This window comes from Pseudophryne corroboree, chromosome 6 (genome assembly GCF_028390025.1).
Source record: "Pseudophryne corroboree isolate aPseCor3 chromosome 6, aPseCor3.hap2, whole genome shotgun sequence".
NCBI lineage: Eukaryota > Metazoa > Chordata > Amphibia > Anura > Myobatrachidae > Pseudophryne > Pseudophryne corroboree.
Window position 1 is genome coordinate 314,473,659 of NC_086449.1, and position 24,010 is coordinate 314,497,668.

General features: G+C 47.7%; 1 protein-coding gene across 2 annotated transcripts in view; it reads right to left on the bottom strand.

Annotated features, from left to right (window-relative positions):
- Positions 1-746: 746 nt before the first annotated feature.
- Positions 747-24,010, bottom strand: part of GTF2A2 (general transcription factor IIA subunit 2) — a 60,328-nt gene continuing 37,064 nt past the window's right edge. The window contains exons 3-4 of one of the 2 annotated variants that reach the window (XM_063926255.1): positions 4,049-4,120; positions 747-1,054 (exon numbers count right to left, since the gene is read on the bottom strand). In XM_063926255.1, coding sequence (XP_063782325.1) covers positions 941-1,054; positions 4,049-4,120 — 186 coding nt within the window. In that variant the 3' untranslated portion in view covers positions 747-940. Of the gene's footprint in view, positions 1,055-3,993; positions 4,121-24,010 lie in introns of both variants that reach the window. The other variant, XM_063926256.1, reaches the window with a different exon arrangement.

Sequence of the window (24,010 nt, forward strand, 5' to 3'; positions counted from 1 at the left end):
AGTCCTAAAGCTTTCTTTAGTTGTGCCCAGTCTCCTGCGGAGCCGCTAATCCCCATGGTCCTTACGGAGTCCCAGCATCCACTTAGGACGTCAGAGAAAAAATAGTCAGTTAAGTGGTTAAAGATCGGATGAACAACAGGGCACGCTTCAGCAGTCACTGGATCCAAGATACAAATAGAAATTAAGATGACCTGAAAGTTTTCACCAATAAGGTGTGCACAAATACAGTACAGTGATTTATTCTACTAAAAACCATGAGATCATTGTGCAAGTCCAAAGGGTACATTACACCAGACTTGCCTACTCTCCCGGATTCTGCAGGAGACACCGGGTTTCTCAGGTTGTCCCCCGCAGCCCCGGAAGAGTGGGCACCCCTCCCGCAATCTGGCCACTTCCTAGGAAAGTGGGCAGAATGGGGAGCTAAATAGTGCTGACACGAGGGTCCTGCGGAGGGGGCGGGGCTTAATGACACAATTATATACTAATCGCGTAATTGAAGCTCCGCCCATATGCAAATACCACCCAATCACGGTACTTGCTTGTGCAGTGGGTGGGGCCTAATGACATCATTGGCCCGGCACCACCTCCGTCGCCGCCCACCTGCTTCTCCTCTCCGAGTATCTCCCGGAGAGGAGAGGAAAAACAAGTAGGTAAGTATGCATTACACACTGCTAACTTAGTATAAATTGCAACTACTAAACTTTGGAGGCTACAAAGTTCTGTAAAATTAATTAAAAAAACAGTGGTCTTTTTCAACACACATTTATTAAATAAAAGTTTATTAGACATATATTCAAGAAAATAAAATAAAAAAAATAAAAGGCAACTTCACATTTGTATTAAAAAAAAGTTTTTATAGTAACCTTTGTGCACTAGGAGGGGAGTTAGACTACCAAAATCTCACAATCCTGTTTGAATTTTAAAGCTCCTCTGGGCATTATCAGTGATTTAAATAAACAGTCTTGTCCATGGTTTCTGGGGAAAGGCAGCAAGCCAACAGAAACCCTGCAAGTAATGTGTTGGGTTCTTCACTCTGTAGTGCTTGAAGCAGTATCTGAAAAAACAGAACATGAAATTCATTACAGTATTTGTACACAGCAGCACATAGTATAAGCAACAAAATGCTCTAGTTAAAATTTAAATGCTATAAAAACATTAAGAAAAGCACTTGAAGGTTAATTTATTGTGAACTGCAAGAAACACCAAACATACTGCATACATTTTGTGCTTCACTGTTCTACTGTACATCTACAAAGTGGTTTTTATACCTCTATAACCAGGCACATTTTCACAATTTTGCCAGGCATTGCTTTCACCAGGAATCACTATTTAAACTATCCCATTCTATGCAAGACTATGATATGGGCAGTGATAATCCCCAGAGGCAATGTAAAGAAAATATAATACTTTTTCACAATTGTTCGAATGGTAACTATTGCACATTCAGAGCTGTCCCTGAAAAATAACATGGAATGTATTCCACAATACGGGAGAGATGAACTAAGCTTTGGAGTGTGATAAAGTGGAGAGAAAAAGAACCAGCCAATCAGCTCCTGTCATTTTGTTCCAACACAGCTGGTAATTTGGCAGTTTGGAGTTGATTGGTACTCTCTGTCTCCACTCTATCACTCTCCATGGCTTAGTACATCTTCCCCAAAGTGAGAGAAGCCGTATGGGTTAATCATTTTATGTTTAAAACCTTTACACTACAGATGACCTTCAGTCCAATTAAGTATGCCCCTCTTCTTATTACTAACTAGCTGCAACCCAGCTCTGCTCGGAGATAGATTAGATAGTCCGGCGAGTTACGTAGTTATTTTGCCATTTTTTTCCCCCATCTTTCTATCAGGGGTGTGCAAGTCTGCCAGCGCGGCAGGGGTGTGCAAGTGTGCCAGCGCGACAGGGGTGTGCAAGTGTGCCAACGCGGCAGGGGTGTGCAAGTCTGCAAATCCTCTCACATGACCCATTCCCCTATCTGAATTTTGGACTGTGCTGCAGTCCCACCTCTAACTGCCACTGGCGAGGAAATCCAGAAACAGAACATTTTGTGACTAATGGAAATGGTCATGTTGGAGGGTGTGTGTCTGCCAGCGTGGCATGGGTGTGCTGCTTTTCTGTGAGAAGTGCCTCTGTGAATGATGCTAGTGCTTAGAGTAGTGGAGTGATACAGCTATGGGCATGTGATGGGGTTTTGGTGAACGTTGGAAGTAGTTCAGATGTGCAATCTCCGGGTGAAAAAAATGCACGGTCATGCGATCTGGCGTGTCCTTTCATATTTGTGGGATTTCTGTCATTATAACACACACACATTATAAATAAATATATATATATATATATATATATATATATATATATATATATATGTATATGTATATGTATATGTATGTGGGTGGTCTTCAGTATGCCGGCGGTCGGGCTCCCGGCGACCAGCATACCGGCGCCGGAAGCCCGACAGCCGGCATACCGACACTTATTCTCCCTCGTGGGGGTCCACGACCCCCCTGGAGGGAGAACAAAATAGTGTGGCGCGCGTAGCGCGCCACCGTGCCCGTAGCGTGGCGAGCCCGCAAGGGGCTCATTTGCGCTCGCCACTGTCGGTAAGCCGGCGGTCGGGCTCCCGGCGCCGGTATGCTGGTCGCCGGGAGCCCGACCACCGGCATATCGTAGTGAACACATATATATATATATATATATACACACACACACACACATACACATACACACATGGGTGGTCTTCAGTATGTCGACTGTCGGGATCCCGGCACATAGTATACCGGCGCCGGAATCCCGACAGCCGGCACAACCCCCTAGAGGGAGAACAAAATAGCGTGGCGCGCGCCCGCAAGGGGCTCATTTGCGCTCGCCACGCTGTCGGTATGCCGGCGGTCGGTCTCCTGGCGCCGGTATGCTGGTCGCCGACATACCATACTACACCCCACACACACATACATTCATACACACATACCATGTCCACAGTCCCCTGACGACCGATCATTATTATACTTAGCCTAATACCTGCCTGGGAAAATTACCTACACAGCGGTGAAAACAGCATCGTAATCAGTTCAGTGGTTTCAGAGTTTCTCTCAATCACATAAACATTCATTTATAAGATGTATAGACAGATCGACTTTGATTTGGGTCTATTAGAAACTACAACAGCAGCTATAAAAGTAAAGCCTTATGTTGTGAAGAATCAGAATCACTGCGGCTTCATGTTACAATACGGCATCAATCTGTAGCCACAGCTTTGTTTAGGAACAGTTGTACATACTGTGTGTCCTGAACAAAACCGAAAATAAAATATGGACATCCACAATGTTGACACGAATACAGCTTTCAGACAGCAAATGCAGAGTTGCACCAGGGATTTGTACACAGCTCCTTCACGGGTGCAACTTGGCGACACCCCTTTAGGACAGGCGGCCTGACCTGACTTATTGCCGGGATGATGATGTCATCACTGATGCATGCCGAATTGGCGCTTGGAGATGAGATGATCTCCAAGCGCAGACTCTTCCTATGGTGTGAACAGGTCACATCGACCCGGCTCATCCGTTCACCATGAGACAGATAGAACCTATGTCCAATCCTGCTCACTACCAGAGTTGATATACCGGATCGCTGGAGACGGATTATTTCAACTGGCCCCTTACAGACTGCGCCATAACCCGGGTTATTGCTGGCGGTCTGAAAGGGGTGTGGCATAATGTTGATATTTTGAATGTCTACAGTATCAATGTCGAGACTGTTGTTTTGGTGTACAACTAACCCTAACTGCAAGTTAACATTGTGATTGGCAACATTCACATTTTTAAAATCACAACAGATTGCCAGTGGATAGAGAGCTTTTTCTTTGGAATAGAATTACCTTTTTAGTGAACCCTCACAATAAAATAAAAATGTACCCAATGCTATTAGAAATCACGAATAATATAACTTTTAAATGTAAGCATGCTTCGGTGACATCCAAGAGCGAGTAAAGGATCTTACTTTTTCCGTCACAAGCTACAATTTTTACTTTATCCACCTTCACCAAATCAGTCACCTCTCTGAACTCCACATCATTGAGAACAAAGGTCCAGACATTGTCACAAAACCGGTATGTATTTAATGAGCCCTGAAAAAGACAAAAGGTAAAGAAATAGGCAGTCGTTAGACATTGCAAATTAAGACTGCATGGTCAGATAGTAAGGGTTATCTAACATTTTCCTACCAGGCAAAATAAGAGAGTGGTTTTAAAGTCTAAATTCACATTCTTTCGTCACAGCAATTTTTTCATGTTTAGTATATTTGGTCTTAGTTTACTCCTATCCATTAATAGTTTATGTTCCACTGAAAATATTTTTTTTTTTTTTAAATATCTCCCCAAAAAATACTGTACTCTTTCGGCTCACGTGTAACCCAGGAAAAGGTTATCCGGTCTCTAGTTCGACTACACTTAGGTCAACATGCATTAGGTCAACCACTATTGACCGACATGCATTAAAGTCAACATGGTTACTAGGTCGACTTGAGTTTTTTACAATGTCTTTTTATTTTATTTATTTTTTTACTTTTTTTCATACTTTACGATCCATGTGGACTACAATTGGGAACGGTAACCTGTGCAGAGCACAGCGAGGCACCTTGCCTGAAGCATGGCGAGCGAAGGGACACGGTGCACTAATTGGGGTTCCCGGTCACTCTACGAAGCAAACGACACCAACAAATTTGGGGAAAACTCATGTCGACCCTGTTCATGTCGACCTAATGCTTGTGTTGACCTATTTCAGGTGTCAACTTAGTAATTGTTACCTAGACACGGTCGACCTAAGTGTGGTCGATTGTATGATCCACACCCCAGGAAAAGAACGCTTTTTGATAAATGAATGATGTTCACATTTATGTAAGGTGTTTCTGCATATAGCACATTCAGAACAGAAGATACTAAGCCTTGGAGAGTGATGTCACAGGCTGTGTTTGCATAATGACAGTTAGGAGGTGGATGGCTGGTAGTTTCTCTCCATGGTTTAGTACATCTCCCACCCTGTGTTATGTCCCTCTTTAGGATACATTTTAACCACAGGCCATAACAGTGGATGTGAAAGGTTTTTGTTGAGATGGTTTTGCAATTAAAATAATAATAAAAAAAATAAGATTTTACTCACCGGTAAATCTATTTCTCGTAGTCCGTAGTGGATGCTGGGAACTCCGTAAGGACCATGGGGAATAGACGGGCTCCGCAGGAGACTGGGCACTCTAAGAAATTAGATCTACTGGTGTGCACTGGCTCCTCCCTCTATGCCCCTCCTCCAGACCTCAGTTAGGGAAACTGTGCCCGGAAGAGCTGACACAATAAGGAAAGGATTTGGAATCCCGGGTAAGACTCATACTAGCCACACCAATCACACCGTACAACTCGTGATACTATACCCAGTTAACAGTATGAATAACAACTGAGACTCACGAACAGATGGCTCATAACAATAACCCTTTAGTTAGGCAATAACTATATACAAGTATTGCAGACAATCCGCACTTGGGATGGGCGCCCAGCATCCACTACGGACTACGAGAAATAGATTTACCAGTGAGTAAAATCTTATTTTCTCTGACGTCCTAGTGGATGCTGGGAACTCCGTAAGGACCATGGGGATTATACCAAAGCTACCAAACGGGCGGGAGAGTGCGGATGACTCTGCAGCACCGAATGAGCAAACACAAGGTCCTCCTCAGCCATGGTATCAAACTTGTAGAATTTTGCAAACGTGTTTGATCCCGACCAGGTAGCAGCTCGGCAAAGTTGTAAAGCAGAGACCCCTCAGGCAGCTGCCCAAGAAGAGCCCACCTTCCTCGTGGAATGGGCTTTGACAGATTTAGGATGCGGCAGTCCAGCCGCAGAATGTGCAAGTTGAATCGTGGAGCAGATCCAGCGAGCAATAGTCTGCTTAGAAGCAGGAGCACCCAACTTGTTGGGTGCATGCAGGATAAACAGCGAGTCAGTCTTTCTGACTCTAGCCGTCCTGGAAACATAGATTTTCAGGGCCCAGACTACGTCCAGCAACTTGGAAGCCTCCAAGTCCTGAGTAGCCGCCGGCACCACAATAGGTTGGTTCAAGTGAAATGCTGATACCACCTTAGGGAGGAATTGGGGACGCGTCCTCAATTCTGCTCTGTCCATATTGAAGATCAGATAGGGGCTTTTACAGTACAAAGCCGCCAATTCCGACACCCGCCTAGCTGAAGCCAAGGCCAAAAGCATGACCACTTTCCACGTGAGATATTTTAATTCCACGGTCTGAAGTGGCTCAAACCAATGTGATTTTAGGAAATCCAACACCTCGTTGAGATCCCAAGGTGCCACTGGGGGCACAAAAGGGGGCTGAATATGCAGCACTCCCTTAACAAACGTCTGAACTTCAGGCAGTGAAGCCAGTTCTTTTTGAAAGAAAATAGACAGGGCCGAAATCTGGACTTTAATGGATCCCAATTTTAGGCCCATAGTCACTCCTGACTGTAGGAAGTGCAGAAATCGACCCAGCTGAAATTCCTCTGTGGGGGCCTTCATAGCCTCACACCAAGCAACATATTTTTGCCATATGCGGTGATAATGCTTTGCGGTCACCTCTTTCCTAGCCTTTATCAGCGTAGGAATGACTTCAACCGGAATGCCCTTTTCCATCAGGATCCGGCATTCAACCGCCATGCCGTCAAACGCAGTCGCGGTAAGTCTTTGAACAGACAGGGCCCCTGCTGTAGCAGGTCCTGTCTGAGAGGCAGAGGCCAAGGGTCCTCTGAAATCATTTCTTGTAGTTCCGGGTACCAAGTCCTTCTTGGCCAATCCGGAACGATGAGTATAGTTCTTACTCCTTTTTCTTATTATCCTCAGCACCTTTGGTATGAGAGGAAGAGGAGGGAACACATAAACCGACTGGTACACCCACGGTGTCACTAGAGCGTCCACAGCTATCGCCTGAGGGTTCCTTGACCTGGCGCAATATCTTTTTAGCTTTTTGTTTAGGCGGGATGCCATCATGTCCACCTGTGGCCGTTCCCAACGGTTCACAATCAGTTGGAAGACTTCTGGATGAAGTCCCCACTCTCCCGGGTGGAGGTCGTGCCTGCTGAGGAAGTCTGCTTCCCAGTTGTCCACTCCCGGAATGAACACTGCTGACAGTGCTATCACGTGATTTTCCGCCCATCGGAGAATCTTTGTGGCTTCTGCCATCGCCATCCTGCTGCTTGTGCCGCCCTGTCGGTTTACATGGGCGACCGCCGTGATGTTGTCTGACTGAATCAGCACCGGCTGGTTTTGAAGCAGGGGCCTTGCCTGACTTAGGGCATTGTAAATGGCCCTTAGTTCCAGAATATTTATGTGTAGGGAAGTCTCCTGACTCAACCATTGTCCTTGGAAGTTTCTTCCCTGCGTGACTGCCCCCAACCTCGGAGGCTTGCATCCGTGGTTACCAGGACCCAGTCCTGTATCCCGAATCTGCGGCCCTCTTGAAGATGAGCACTTTGCAGCCACCACAGCAGAGACACCCTGGTCCTTGGAGACAGTGTTATCAGCCGATGCATCTGAAGATGCGATCCGGACCACTTGTCTAACAGATCCCACTGAAAGATCCTTGCATGGAACCTGCCGAATTGAATTGCCTCGTAAGAAGCTACCATCTTTCCCAGGACTCGCGTGCAATGATGCACCGACACCTGTTTTGGTTTCAGGAGGTCTCTGACCAGAGATGACAGCTCCTTGGCCTTCTCCTCCGGGAGAAACACCTTCTTCTGTTCTGTGTCCAGAATCATACCCAGGAACAGCAGACGCGTCGTAGGAACCAGCTGCGACTTTGGAAAATTCAGAATCCAGCCGTGCTGTTGTAGCACTTCCTGAGATAGTGCTACTCCGACCAACAACTGCTCCCTGGACCTCGCCTTGATAAGGAGATCGTCCAAGTATGGGATAATGAGAAATCCCTTCTTTCGAAGGAGTATCATCATTTCGGCCATTACCTTGGTAAATACCCTCGGTGCCGTAGACAGACCAAACGGCAACGTCTGGAATTGGTAATGGCAGTCTTATACCACAAACCGGAGGTACACCTGGTGAGGTGGGTAAATGGGGACATGCAGGTACGCATCCTTGATGTCCAGTGATACCATGTAATCCCCTTCTTCCAGGCTTGCAATAACCGCCCTGAGCGATTCCATTTTGAACTTGAACCTTCTTATATAAGTGTTCAAGGATTTTAAATTTAGAATGGGTCTCACCGAACCGTCTGGTTTCGGTACCACAAACATTGTGGAATAGTAACCCCGTCCCTGTTGAAAGAGGGGAACTTTTATTATCACCTGCTGGAGGAACAGCTTGTGAATTGCCGCCAGCACCACCTCCCTGTCCGGGGGTGTAGCTGGCAAGGCTGATTTGAGGTAACGGCGAGGGGGAGACGTCTCGAATTCCAGCTTGTATCCCTGAGATACTACTTGTAGAACCCAGGGATCTACCTGTGAGCGAACCCACCTGTCGCTGAAGTTCCGGAGACGGGCCCCCACCGCACCTGGCTCCACCAGTGGAGCCCCAGCGTCATGCGGTGGATTTAGTGGAAGCAGGGGAGGATTTCTGTTCTTGGGAACTGGCTGTATGGTGCAGCTTTTTCCCTCTACCCCTGCCTCTGGGCAGAAAGGACGCGCCTCTAACCCGCTTGCCTTTCTGGGGCCGAAAGGACTGTACCTGATAATACGGTGCTTTCTTTGGCTGTGAGGGAACCTGCGGTAAAAATATCGACTTCCCAGCTGTCGCTGTGGAAACGAGGTCCGAGAGACCATCCCCAAACAATTCCTCACCCTTGTAAGGCAAAACCTCCATGTGCCTTTTAGAATCCGCATCACCTGTCCACTGCCGAGTCCATAATACTCCCCTGGCAGAAATGGACATTGCATTTATTCTAGATGCCAGCCGGCAAATATCCCTCTGTGCATCTCTCATGTATAAGACTACGTCTTTAATATGCTCTATGGTTAGCAATATAGTGTCTCTGTCAAGGGAATCAATATTATCAAACAGGGAATCAGACCACGCTGCTGCAGCACTGCACATCCATGCTGAAGCAATAGCAGGTCTCAGTATAGTACCCGAGTGTATATATACAGACTTCAGGATAGCCTCCTGCTTTCTATCCGCAGGCTCCTTTAAGGCGGCCGTATCCTGAGACGGTAGTGCCACCTTTTTTGATAAGCGTGTGAGCGCTTTATCCACCCTCGGGGATGTCTCCAAACACACCCTGTCCTCTGGCGGGAAAGAGTACGCCATTAGTAACTTTTTAGAAATCACTAATTTTTTATCGGGGGAAGCCCACGCTTCTTCACATACTTCATTTAACTCATCTGAAGGGGGAAAAACCACTGGTTGCTTTTTCTCCCCAAACATAATACACTTTTTAGTGGTACCTGGGTTAATGTCAGAAATGTGCAACACATTTTTCATTGCCGTAATCATGCAACGGATAGCCTTAGTGGAATGTACATTAGTCTCGTCGTCGTCGACACTGGAGTCAGACTCAGTGTCGACATCTGTGTCTGCCATCTGAGGTAGCGGGCGTTTTTGAGCCCCTGATGGCCTTTGAGACGCCTGGGCAGGCACTGGCTGAGCCGGCTGTCCCACAGCTGTTATGACATCAAACCTTTTATGTAAGGAGTTGACACTGTCGGTTAATACCTTCCACATATCCATCCACTCTGGTGTCGACCCCGCAGGGGCTGACATCACATTTATCGGCACCTGCTCCGCCTCCACATAAGCCTCCTCATCAAACATGTCGACACAGCCGTACCGACACACCGCACACACACAGGGAATGCTCTGACTGAGGACAGGACCCCACCAAGTCCTTTGGGGAGACAGAGTATGCCAGCACACACCACAGCGCTATATAACACAGGGATTTACACTATACAAAGTGATTTTCCCTATAGCAGCTATAATACACAGTATTGCGCCTAAATTTAGTGCCCCCCCTCTCTTTTTTACCCTATTGAGCCTGGAAACTGCAGGGGAGAGCCTGGGGAGCTGTCTTCCAGCGGAACTGTGAAGAGAAAATGGCGCCAGTGTGCTGAGGGATATAGCCCCGCCCCTTTCACGGCGGACTTCTCCCGCTCTATTAATATTATGGCAGGGGATTTTTACACATATATAGTGTATTAGACTATATTATGTGTGTTTTGCCATTTTTTAAGGTAATCTAATTGCAGCCCAGGGGGGCGCCCGGGGCGCCCCCCCCAGCACCCATCAGTGACCGGAGTATGTGGTGTGCATGGGGAGCAATGGCGCACAGCTGCAGTGCTGTGCGCTACCTTAATGAAGACCGGAGTCTTCAGCCGCCGATTTTCTCCTCGGAATCTTCCGTCTTCTGGCTCTGCAAGGGGGACGGCGGCACGGCTCCGGGACCGGACGACAGAGGCTGGGCCTGTGTTCGATCCCTCTGGAGCTAATGGTGTCCAGTAGCCTAGAAGCCCAAGCTAGCTGCAAGCAGGTAGGTTCGCTTCTCTCCCCTAAGTCCCTCGTAGCAGTGAGTCTGTTGCCAGCAGATCTCACTGAAAATAAAAAACCTAACAAATACTTTCTTTACTAAGAGCTCAGGAGAGCCCCTAGTGTGCAACCAGCTCGAGCCGGGCACAGATTCTAACTGAGGTCTGGAGGAGGGGCATAGAGGGAGGAGCCAGTGCACACCAGTAGATCTAATTCTTTCTTAGAGTGCCCAGTCTCCTGCGGAGCCCGTCTATTCCCCATGGTCCTTACGGAGTTCCCAGCATCCACTAGGACATCAGAGAAAATAAGAATTTACTCACCGGTAATTCTATTTCTCATAGTCCGTAGTGGATGCTGGGGACTCCGTAAGTACCATGGGGATTAGCGGCTCCGCAGGAGACTGGGCACAACTATAAAGAAAGCTTTTAGACTACTGGTGTGCACTGGCTCCTCCCACTAAGACCCTCCTCCAGACCTCAGTTAGGATACTGTGCCCGGAAGAGCTGACACAATTAGGAAGGATTTTGAATCCCGGGTAAGACTCATACCAGCCACACCAATCACACCGTATAACTCGTGATACAATACCCAGTTAACAGCATGATAACAACTGAGCCTCTCAACAGATAGCTCAACAATAACCCTTTAGTTAAGCAATAACTATATACAAGTATTGCAGACAATCCGCACTTGGGATGGGCGCCCAGCATCCACTACGGACTATGAGAAATAGAATTACCGGTGAGTAAATTCTTATTTTCTCTAACGTCCTAAGTGGATGCTGGGGACTCCGTAAGGACCATGGGGATTATACCAAAGCTCCCAAACGGGCGGGAGAGTGCGGATGACTCTGCAGCACCGAATGAGAGAACTCAAGGTCCTCCTCAGCCAGGGTATCAAATTTGTAGAATTTAGCAAACGTGTTTGCCCCTGACCAAGTAGCAGCTCGGCAAAGTTGAAGAGCCGAGACCCCTCGGGCAGCCGCCCAAGAAGAGCCCACTTTCCTCATGCAATGGGCTTTTACTGATTTAGGATGCGGCAGTCCAGCCGCAGAATGTGCAAGCTGAATCGTACTACAGATCCAGCGAGCAATAGTCTGCTTAGAAGCAGGTGCACCCAACTTGTTGGGCGCATACAGGATAAAAAGCGAGTCAGTCTTCCTGACTCCAGCTGTCCTGGAAACATACATTTTTAGGGCCCTGACTACATCCAACAACTTGGAAGCCTCCAAGTCATTCGTAGCCGGAGGCACCACGATAGGTTGGTTCAGATGAAAAGCTGATACCACTTTGGGGAGAAACTGGGGCGAGTCCTCAATTCTGCCCTATCCATATGGAAAATCAGATAAGGGCTTTTACATGACAAAGCCGCCAATTCTGAAACACGCCTGGCCGAAGCCAAGGCCAACAACATGACCACTTTCCACGTGAGATATTTTAAATCCACGGTTTTCAGTGGCTCAAACCAATGTGACTTTAGGAAATCCAACACCACGTTGAGATCCCAAGGTGCCACTGGAGGCACAAAAGGGGGCTGAATATGCAGCACTCCCTTTACAAAAGTCTGAACTTCAGGTAGTGAAGCCAATTCTCTCTGGAAGAAGATCAATAGAGCCGAAATCTGGACCTTAATGGAACCCAATTTAAGGCCCATAGTCACCCCTGACTGTAGGACTGGCCTCACACCACGCAACATATTTTCGCCATATGCGGTGATAATGGTTCGCGGTTACTTCTTTCCTAGCTTTTATCAGCGTAGGAATGACTTCCTCCGGAATGCCCTTTTCCTTCAGGATCCGGTGTTCAACCGCCATGCCGTCAAACGCAGCCGCGGTAAGTCTTGGAACAGACAGGGCCACTGCTGCAGCAGGTCCTGTCTGAGCGGTAGAGGCCATGGGTCCTCTGACATCATTTCTTGAAGTTCCGGATACCACGCTCTTCGTGGCCAATCCAAACAATGAGTATAGTTCTTACTCCTCTTCTCCTTATTATCCTCAGTACCTTTGGTATGAGAGGAAGAGGAGGGAACACATAAACCGATCGGTACACCCACGGTGTTACCAGAGCGTCCACAGCTATCGCCTGCGGGTCTCTTGACCTGGCGCAATATTTTTCTAGCTTTTTGTTTAGGCGGGACGCCATCATGTCCACCTGTGGTTTTTCCCACTGGTTTACAATCATTTGAAAGACTTCTGGATGAAGTCCCCACTCTCCCGGGTGGAGGTCGTGCCTGCTGAGGAAGTCTGCTTCCCAGTTGTCCACTCCCGGAATGAACACTGCTGACAGTGCCAACACGTGATTTTCCGCCCATCGGAGAATCCTTGTGGCTTCTGCCATCGCCGTCCTGCTTCTCGTGCCGCCCTGTCGATTTACATGGGCGACTGCCGTGATGTTGTCTGACTGGATCAGTACCGGCTGGTTTTGAAGCAGGGGTTTTGCCTGACTTAGGGCATTGTAAATGGCCCTTAGTTCCAGAATATTTATGTGCAGGGAAGTCTCCTGACTTGACCATAGTCCTTGGAAGGTTTCTTCCCTGTGTGACTGCTCCCCAGCCTCGAAGGCTGGCATCCGTGGTCACCAGGACCCAGTCCTGTATGCCGAATCTGTGGCCCTCTTGAAGATGAGCACTCTGCAGCCACCACAGCAGAGACACCCTTGTCCTTGGAGACCGGGTTATCAGACGATGCATCTGAAGATGCGATCCGGACCACTTATCCAACAGGTCCCACTGAAAGGTTCTTGCATGAAACCTGCCGAATGGAATCGCTTCGTAGGAAGCTACCATTTTTCCCAGGATCCGCGTGCAGTGATGCACTGACACCTGTTTTGGTTTTAGGAGGCCTCTGACTAGAGATGACAGCTCCTTGGCCTTCTCCTCCGGGAGAAACACTTTTCTCTGTTCTGTGTCCAGAACCATCCCTAGGAACAGCAGGCGTGTCGTAGGGACCAGCTGTGACTTTGGAATGTTTAGAATCCAGCCGTGCTGTTGTAGCACTTCCCGAGATAGTGCTACCCCTACCAACAACTGCTCTCTGGACCTCGCCTTTATCAGGAGATCGTCCATGTACGGGATAATTAAAACTCCCTTCCTTCGAAGGAGTATCATCATTTCCGCCATTACCTTGGTAAAGACCCTCGGAGCCGTGGAGAGACCGAACGGCAACGTCTGGAATTGGTAATGACAATCTTGTACCACAAACCTGAGGTACTCCTGGTGAGGATGGTAAATGGGGACATGTAGGTAAGCATCCTTGATGTCCAGCGATACCATGTAATCTCCCTCGTCCAGGCTTGCAATAACCGCCCTGAGCGATTCCATCTTGAACTTGCATTTTTTGATATATGTGTTCAAGGATTTCAAATTTAAAATGGGTCTCACCGAACCGTACGGTTTCGGTACCACAAACATTGTGGAATAGTAACCCTTTCCTTGTTGAAGTAGGGACACCTTTACTATCACTTGTTGTGAATACAGCTTTTGAATTGCCTGTAACACTGCTTCCCTGCCTGAGGGAGTGGTTGGCAAGGCAGATTTGAGGAAACGAGATTTGAGGAAACGGCGGGGGGGAGACGTCTCGAATTCCAGTTTGTACCCCTGAGATACTATTTGAAGGATCCAGGGATCCACCTGTGAGCGAGCCCACTGATTGCTGAAATGCTTGAGACGGGCCCCCACCGTACCTGGCTCTGCCTGTGGAGTCCCAGCGTCATGCTGTGGACTTAGAGGAAGCGGGGGAGGACTTTTGCTCCTGGGAACTGGCTGTATGCTGCAGCTTTTTCCCTCTACCTCTGCTTCTGGGCAGAAAGGACGCGCATTTAACCCGCTTGCCCCTATTGGGCCGAAAGGACTGTACCTGATAATACGGTGCTTTCTTTGGTTGTGAGGGAACATGGGGCAAAAATATAGACTTCCCAGCTGTTGCTGTGGAAACGAGGTCCGAGAGACCATCCCCGAACAATTCCTCACCCTTATAAGGCAGAACTTCCATGTGTCGTTTGGAATCTGCATCACCTGTCCACTACCGAGTCCATAACCCTCTCCTGGCAGAAATGGACATAGCACTAATTTTGGATGCCAGCCGGCAAATATCCCTCATGTATAAAAGTGCATCTTTTATATGCTCTACGTTCAGCAAAATAGTGTCCCTGTCTAGGGTATCTATATTTTCTGACAGGGAATCTGACCACGCAGCAGCAGCGCTGCACATCCAGGCTGAAGCTATAGCTGGTCTCAGTATCACACCTGTGTGTGTATATATAGATTTCAGGATAGCCTCCTGCTTTCTATCAGCAGATTCCTTCAGGGCGGCCGTATCCGGAGACGGTAGTGCCACCTTTTTCGACAAGCGTGTGAGCGCTTCATCCACCCTAGGGGATGTTTCCCAGCGTGACCTATCCTCTGGCGGGAAAGGGTACGCCATTAGTAACCTCTTAGAAATTACCATCTTTTTATCAGGGGAAGCGCACGCTTCTTCACACACTTCATTTAACTCTTCAGATGGAGGAAAAGCTACTGGTAGTTTTTTCTCTCCAAACATTATACCCTTTTTTGTGGTACCGGGGTTAACATCAGAAATGTGCAACACATTTTTCATTGCCTCAATCATGTAACGTGTGGCCCTACTGGAAGTTACATTAGTCTCTTCGTCGTCGACACTGGAGTCAGTATCCGTGTCGACATCTGTGTCAACCATCTGAGGTAGCGGGCGTTTTAGAGCCCCTGATGGTTTTTGAGACGCCTGGGCAGGCACAGGCTGAGAAGCCGGCTGTCCCACATTAGGTATGTCGTCAAACCTTTTATGTAAGGAGTCGACACTATCACGTAATTCCTTCCACAGCACCATCCACTCAGGTGTCGACCCCGCAGGGGGTGACATCACATTTACAGGCATCTGCTCCGCCTCCACATAAGCCTCCTCATCAAACATGTCGACACAGCCGTACCGACACACCGCAAACACACAGGGAATGCTCTGACAGAGGACAGGACCCCACAAAGCCCTTTGGGGAGACAGAGAGAGAGTATGCCAGCACACCAGAGCGCTATATAACACTGGGATCCCACTATCAATGAGTGATTTCCCTATAGCTGCTTTTTTATATATATTACATATACATATATATATATATATATATATATATATATATATATATATATATACATACTGCGCCTAAATTTAGTGCCCCCCCTCTCTTTTTTACCCTTCTGTAGTATTCTCAGACTGCAGGGGAAAGCCAGGGAGCTTCCTTCCAGCGGAACTGTGAGGGAAAAATGGCGCCAGTGTGCTGAGGGAGAAGCCCCGCCCCCTTCTCGGCGGACTTTCTCCCGCTTTTTCTGTGATACTGGCAGGGGTGATTTTACATCTATATAGCCTCTGGGACTATATATGATGTATATTTTGCCAGCCAAGGTGTTATTTATTGCCCTCAGGGCGCCCCCCCCCCCCCCCAGCGCCCTGCACCCATCAGTGACCGAAGTATGAGGTGTACATGAGGAGCAATGGCGCACAGCTGCAGTGCTGTGCGCTACCTTGGTGAAGACTGAAGTCTACTGCCGCCGATTTTCCGGACCTTCTTCGTGCTTCTGGCTCTGTAAGGGGGGCGGCGGCGCGGCTCCGGGAACGAACACCAAGGTCGGGTCCTGCGGTCGATCCTTCTGGAGCTAATGGTGTCCAGTAGCCTAAGAAGCCCAAACTACCACCTGTTAGGTAGGTTCGCTTCTTCTCCCCTTAGTCCCTCGCTGCAGTGAGTCTGTTGCCAGCAGATCTCACTGAAAATAAAAAACTTAAATATACTTTCTTTCTAGGTGCTCAGGAGAGCCCCTAGTGTGCATCCAGCTCGGCAGGGCACAAGAATCTGAGGTCTGGAGGAGGGTCTTAGTGGGAGGAGCCAGTGCACACCAGTAGTCTAAAAGCTTTCTTTATAGTTGTGCCCAGTCTCCTGCGGAGCCGCTAATCCCCATGGTCCTTACGGAGTCCCCAGCATCCACTTGGGACGTTAGAGAAACATTATTAAAGCACAGCTGCACATGTCATGGTATTCATTTAGTGCACATTTGTTTTTAAGTACAGACATTTTATACAGTATGACAGAGGCAGAGAGAAATTATGCAAACTGTCCCCTTACTTTGAGTAAACTACATTTTATAACCAGACTAAATCCTTGCTGTAAAGATGTTGTGGTCGGGTCAGTATGATTTACCGACAGACAATACAGACTGTCAAAATCCCGAAAGCCATTGACATACAGTCAAAATATCGACACTCATTATGCCGACATGTTCAAAATGACAACATAGTCAGAATACCGACATTTGAAATGCCAACATGTCAAAATACCAACACGAGTTTGTGTTTTTTTTGTGTCAATGTCGACATGGACATCGTGTAAGTGTACCGCATCCCCTCACATGGCTCGCTGCGCTTGCTATGCTCCAGCCATGGTCCCACGCTGCGCTCGGCACACTATTATATATTCCCCCTCCAGGTCACCTGGGACGGTAAAGTATGAACAAGTCTGTTTTTAGGCAAAAATTCCTTAAAAACGCATGTCAGTATTCTGACTGTTGACATTTTCAACATCTCGGCATAATGAATGTCGGTATTTTGATCGTCGGTCATGGCTGTTGGGATTAAGACCGTCGGTAAATCAACTGCTACCCGTTGTGGTCTACTACTGTACTCTTACTGCCACCTTTGATAGCTGAGCCCTACTGCAAGTACAGTGGGGGTCATTCCGAGTTGTTCGCTTGTTGCCGATTTTCGCTATACTGCGATTAGTCGCTTACTGCGCATGGTTCGCAGTGCGCTTAGATATTTTACACAAAAGTTAAGTATTTTACTCACGGCATAACAAAGCTTTTTCATCGCTGTGCTGATCGTAGTGTGATTGACAGGAAGTGGGTGTTTCTGGGCGGAAACTGGCCGTTTTATGGGAGTGTGCGGAAAAACGCAGGCGTTCGAGTTGCAAAACGCAGGAGTGGCTGGAGAAACGAGGGAGTGGTTGGGCAAACGCTGGGTGTGTTTGTGACGTCAAACCAGGAACGAAAAGGACTGAGCTGGTCGCAATGGCTGAGTAAGTCTGGAGCTACTCAGAAACTGCTAAGAAATTTCTATTCGCACTTCTGCTAAGCTAAAGGGGGGTACTCACGGAGCGATCGCTGCTTAAAATCTAAGCAATCTGACTAGATTGCTTAGATTTTAAGCACGGTCGCTCCGTGTGTAGCCCCCTCAGCGATAGCGATGCGCAGCCCCGCGCATCGCTATCGCTGCTGCTAGATTGGCCTGCATGCAGGCCAATCTAGCGGGTCGCTCACTTCACCCGCTGAGTGAAGTGAGCGGCCCCCCCCGTCTCCCCCCGCACGCTCAGCACAGATCGCGCTGTGCTGAGCGCCGGGAGAGATGTGTGCTGAGCAGGTCGCTCAGCACACATCTCTCTGCCATCGGCCAGTGAGTACTGGCCTTTAGATACACTTCCAGAGGGCGGCGGCTTAGTGTGTGCAATGCTGCTAAAAGCAGCTAGCGAGCGAACAACTCGGAATCACCCCCAGTATGTGAACCCTTGAATTGTCCTGAATTATCAGGATTTCTGTATAAATTGGTGCTGTGATTTGACCTTCACCAGAGCCAGAAAAGACAAACACTGACTGCTTAACTAATAACTGCATGATCTGATGTAGTGTAGATAAAGTATGTGAACCCTTGCGTTTAATAACTGGTTGACACTCTTTTGGCAGAAAGGGGAGGTTGATTTAATTTAGCTGTGGATTAGACCTGCACAACAAAGGTCAGGAGGCATTTCAGACCATTTCTCCTTACAAAATGGTTTAAGTTTAGCAATATTCTTGTCATACCTGCTGTGATTGGCTTTCTTCAGGTATTGTCATAGCATCTCAGTCATTGAGGTCAGGAAGCTGACTGGGCCACTACACAGTTTGGGTCATTATACACATTTTATCACTCAACGTCTCTTGAGCTTCAATAAGCAGAGAGCTAGCCTTACAAAAGACTATTACGTGATACATACTGTACACCTTCAAAAACACAAAGCCAATATTTCCATGCTGTCGCTAAGCATTACACGTCTGCAGTATTCCACTTGCCTTACACGCTTTGGTAGTCTCTTTTGTCCGTTACTAGGTTGTCCTTCGTCAACTCTTAATTGGAGTGCACAAAGAAAAAAAACGGATGCAGAGGTGGTACAGGAAGATTTCCAAAAAAGAATTAATTAGAATTATATTTCCACCAGACCAATAATAGTTACCAACCTAATATCTCTATCACTGTTGATAACTCAACATCAAATCAACCCTACACCACAAGCTTGCTGCCTAGGTGTCGTCCTTGACTCTGAACTGTCCTATGTTCCTCACATTTAACCTGCATCAAAATCATGCTACATACATCTAAGAGACATATCTTACACAAGACACAGCAAAAACTATAATCCATGCTCTCATTATCTCCCGCATTGATTATTGCAATAGTCACCTGACTGGTCTTCGCAAAAATAGGCTCTCACCACTACAATCCATTTTGAATGCAGCTGCAAGGCTGATTTTCCTCGCTAGACGTTCATTGTCAGCGAATCCACTCTGTCAGTCCCTCCATTGGTCACCTGTATTCTACTATTTCAATATAAAATACTTTTACTTACATACAAGGCTATTAACCAAACATACATCTCTTCACTCATATCAAAATATCTCCCTAGCCGACCTCTCTGCTCTGCACAAGATCTGTCTCTCTCATCCACACAGATTACTTGCACCCACTCAAAATTACAGGACTTTACCCAGGCTGCACCAACTCTGTGGCATGCCCTCCCACGCACAGTAAGACTCACCTGTACTCACCAAACCTTCAACCGTTCTCTGAAAAGTCACCTCTATAGACAAGCTAATCAAATTCTGGACCCACCCTTATAACCTTCAATGCCTCCCTATCTAATTACATCCCCTCTGTACAGTCCACACATACCCACAAATATTGACTTCTTCACTTTCGCATCTTCCTGACCCTTGGCCAACATTGCTGGGTAACCTTATCATACAGATCATTAAGAACCTTTGCAATCTGGTGGACCCATTATGCAATAGGTAGCATCTATCCCTGTGTATCAATGCCTATTTCCCTATAAATTATAAGCTTGCGAGCAGGGTCTTCCTATCTCTAGGTCTGTCTGATTTTACCCAGTTTGGTTCTATTACGGTTGTTCAAATTGTAAAGTGTAGCGGAATATGCTGCGCTATATAAGAAACTTAATAATAAGATTTTACTTACCGATAAATCTATTTCTCGGAGTCCGTAGTGGATGCTGGGGTTCCTGAAAGGACCATGGGGAATAGCGGCTCCGCAGGAGACAGGGCACAAAAAGTAAAGCTTTTCCGATCAGGTGGTGTGCACTGGCTCCTCCCCCTATGACCCTCCTCCAGACTCCAGTTAGGTACTGTGCCCGGACGAGCGTACACAATAAGGGAGGATTTTGAATCCCGGGTAAGACTCATACCAGCCACACCAATCACACCGTACAACTTGTGATCTAAACCCAGTTAACAGTATGATAACAGCGGAGCCTCTGAAAGATGGCTTCCTTCAACAATAACCCGAATTAGTTAACAATAACTATGTACAATTTATGCAGATAATCCGCACTTGGGATGGGCGCCCAGCATCCACTACGGACTCCGAGAAATAGATTTATCGGTAAGTAAAATCTTATTTTCTCTATCGTCCTAGTGGATGCTGGGGTTCCTGAAAGGACCATGGGGATTATACCAAAGCTCCCAAACGGGCGGGAGAGTGCGGATGACTCTGCAGCACCGAATGAGAGAACTCCAGGTCCTCCTTAGCCAGAGTATCAAATTTGTAAAATTTTACAAACGTGTTCTCCCCTGACCACGTAGCTGCTCGGCAAAGTTGTAATGCCGAGACCCCTCGGGCAGCCGCCCAAGATGAGCCCACCTTCCTTGTGGAGTGGGCCTTTACAGATTTAGGCTGTGGCAGGCCTGCCACAGAATGTGCAAGTTGGATTGTGCTACAGATCCAACGAGCAATCGTCTGCTTAGACGCAGGAGCACCCATCTTGTTGGGTGCATACAATATAAACAACGAGTCAGATTTTCTGACTCCAGCTGTCCTTGCAATATATATTTTTAATGCTCTGACAACGTCCAGTAACTTGGAGTCCTCCAAGTCACTTGTAGCCGCAGGCACTACAATAGGCTGGTTCAGATGAAATGCTGACACCACCTTAGGGAGAAAATGCGGACGAGTCCGCAGTTCTGCCCTGTCCGAATGGAAAATCAGATATGGGCTTTTGTAAGATAAAGCTGCCAATTCTGACACTCTCCTGGCAGAAGCCAGGGCTAGAAGCATGGTCACTTTCCATGTGAGATATTTCAAATCCACCTTTTTTAGTGGTTCAAACCAATGAGATTTTAGGAAGTCCAAAACCACATTGAGATCCCACGGTGCCACTGGAGGCACCACAGGAGGCTGTATATGCAGCACTCCCTTAACAAAAGTCTGGACTTCAGGGACTGAAGCCAATTCTTTTTGAAAGAAAATCGACAGGGCCGAAATTTGAACCTTAATAGATCCCAATTTGAGACCCATAGACAATCCTGATTGCAGGAAATGTAGGAATCGACCCAGTTGAAATTCCTCCGTCGGAGCACTCCGATCTTCGCACCACGCAACATATTTTCGCCAAATTCGGTGATAATGTTGCACGGTTACTTCCTTCCTTGCTTTAATCAAAGTAGGAATGACTTCTTCCGGCATGCCTTTTTCCTTTAGGATCCGGCGTTCAACCGCCATGCCGTCAAACGCAGCCGCGGTAAGTCTTGAAACAGACAGGGACCCTGCTGAAGCAAGTCCCTCCTTAGAGGTAGAGGCCACGGATCTTCCGTGATCATCTCTTGAAGTTCCGGGTACCAAGTCCTTCTTGGCCAATCCGGAACCACTAGTATCGTTCTTACGCCTCTTTGCCGTATAATTCTCAATACTTTTGGTATGAGAGGCAGAGGAGGAAACACATACACCGACTGGTACACCCAAGGCGTTACCAGCGCGTCCACAGCTATTGCCTGCGGATCTCTTGACCTGGCGCAATACCTGTCCAGTTTTTTGTTGAGGCGAGACGCCATCATGTCCACCATTGGTCTTTCCCAACGGGTTACCAGCATGTGGAAGACTTCTGGATGAAGTCCCCACTCTCCCGGGTGAAGATCGTGTCTGCTGAGGAAGTCTGCTTCCCAGTTGTCCACTCCCGGGATGAACACTGCTGACAGTGCTATCACATGATTCTCTGCCCAGCGAAGAATCCTTGCAGCTTCTGCCATTGCACTCCTGCTTCTTGTGCCGCCCGCCGTGATGTTGTCCGACTGGATCAACACCGGTTTTCCCTGAAGCAGAGGTTCTGCCTGGCTTAGAGCATTGTATATTGCTCTTAGTTCCAGAATGTTTATGTGAAGAGACGTTTCCAGGCTCGTCCATACTCCCTGGAAGTTTCTTCCTTGTGTGACTGCTCCCCAGCCTCTCAGGCTGGCGTCCGTGGTCACCAGGATCCAATCCTGTATGCCGAATCTGCGGCCCTCCAATAGATGAGCACTCTGCAACCACCACAGAAGAGACACCCTTGTCCTTGGAGACAGGGTTATCCGCAGGTGCATCTGAAGATGCGACCCTGACCATTTGTCCAACAGATCCCTTTGGAAAATTCTTGCGTGGAATCTGCCGAATGGAATTGCTTCGTAAGAAGCCACCATTTTTCCCAGGACTCTTGTGCATTGATGTACAGACACCTTTCCTGGTTTTAGGAGGTTCCTGACAAGCTCGGATAACTCCTTGGCTTTTTCCTCCGGGAGAAAAACCTTTTTCTGAACCGTGTCCAGAATCATCCCTAGGAACAGCAGACGAGTTGTCGGCATTAACTGGGATTTTGGAATATTCAGAATCCACCCGTGCTGTTTTAGCACTTCTTGAGACAGTGCTAATCCCATCTCTAGCTGTTCTCTGGACCTCGCCCTTATTAGGAGATCGTCCAAGTATGGGATAATTAATACGCCTTTTCTTCGAAGAAGAATCATCATCTCGGCCATTACCTTTGTAAAGATCCGAGGTGCCGTGGACAATCCGAACGGCAGCGTCTGAAACTGATAGTGACAGTTTTGTACAACGAACCTGAGGTACCCCTGGTGTGAGGGGTAAATTGGAACGTGGAGATACGCATCCTTGATGTCCAAGGATACCATAAAGTCCCCCTCTTCCAGGTTCGCTATCACTGCTCTGAGTGACTCCATTTTGAACTTGAACTTCTTTATGTACAGGTTCAAGGACTTCAGATTTAGAATAGGTCTTACCGAGCCATCCGGCTTCGGTACCACAAAAAGAGTGGAATAATACCCCTTCCCTTGTTGCAGAAGAGGGACCTTGACTATCACCTGCTGAGAGTACAGCTTGTGAATGGCTTCCAAAACCGTCTCCCTTTCGGAGGGGGACGTTGGTAAAGCAGACTTCAGGAAACGGCGAGGTGGATCTGTCTCTAATTCCAACCTGTATCCCTGAGATATTATCTGCAGGATCCAGGGATCTACTTGCGAGTGAGCCCACTGCGCGCTGTAATTTTTGAGACGACCCCCCACCGTCCCCGAGTCCGCTTGAGAAGCCCCAGCGTCATGCTGAGGCTTTTGTAGAAGCCGGGGAGGGCTTCTGATCCTGGGAAGGAGCTGCGTGTTGCTGTCTCTTCCCTCGACCTTTGCCTCGTGGCAGATATGAATAGCCCTTTGCTCTCTTATTTTTAAAGGAACGAAAGGGCTGCGGTTGAAAAGTCGGTGCCTTTTTCTGTTGGGGAGTGACTTGAGGTAGAAAGGTGGATTTCCCGGCTGTAGCCGTGGCCACCAAATCTGATAGACCGACTCCAAATAACTCCTCCCCTTTATACGGCAAAACTTCCATATGCCGTTTTGAATCCGCATCGCCTGTCCACTGTCGCGTCCATAAAGCTCTTCTGGCCGAAATGGACATAGCACTTACCCGTGATGCCAGTGTGCATATATCCCTCTGTGCATCACGCATATAAAGAAATGCATCCTTTATTTGTTCTAACGACAGTAAAATATTGTCCCTGTCCAGGGTATCAATATTTTCAATCAGGGACTCTGACCAAACTACCCCCGCACTGCCCATCCAGGCAGTCGCTACAGCTGGTCGTAGTATAACACCTGCATGTGTGTATATACTTTTTTGGATATTTTCCATCCTCCTATCTGATGGATCTTTAAGTGCGGCCGTCTCAGGAGAGGGTAACGCCACTTGTTTAGATAAGCGTGTTAGCGCCTTGTCCACCCTAGGAGGTGTTTCCCAGCGCTCCCTAACCTCTGGCGGGAAAGGGTATAATGCCAATAATTTCTTTGAAATTATCAGCTTTTTATCAGGGGCAACCCACGCTTCATTACACACGTCATTTAGTTCTTCTGATTCAGGAAAAACTATAGGTAGTTTTT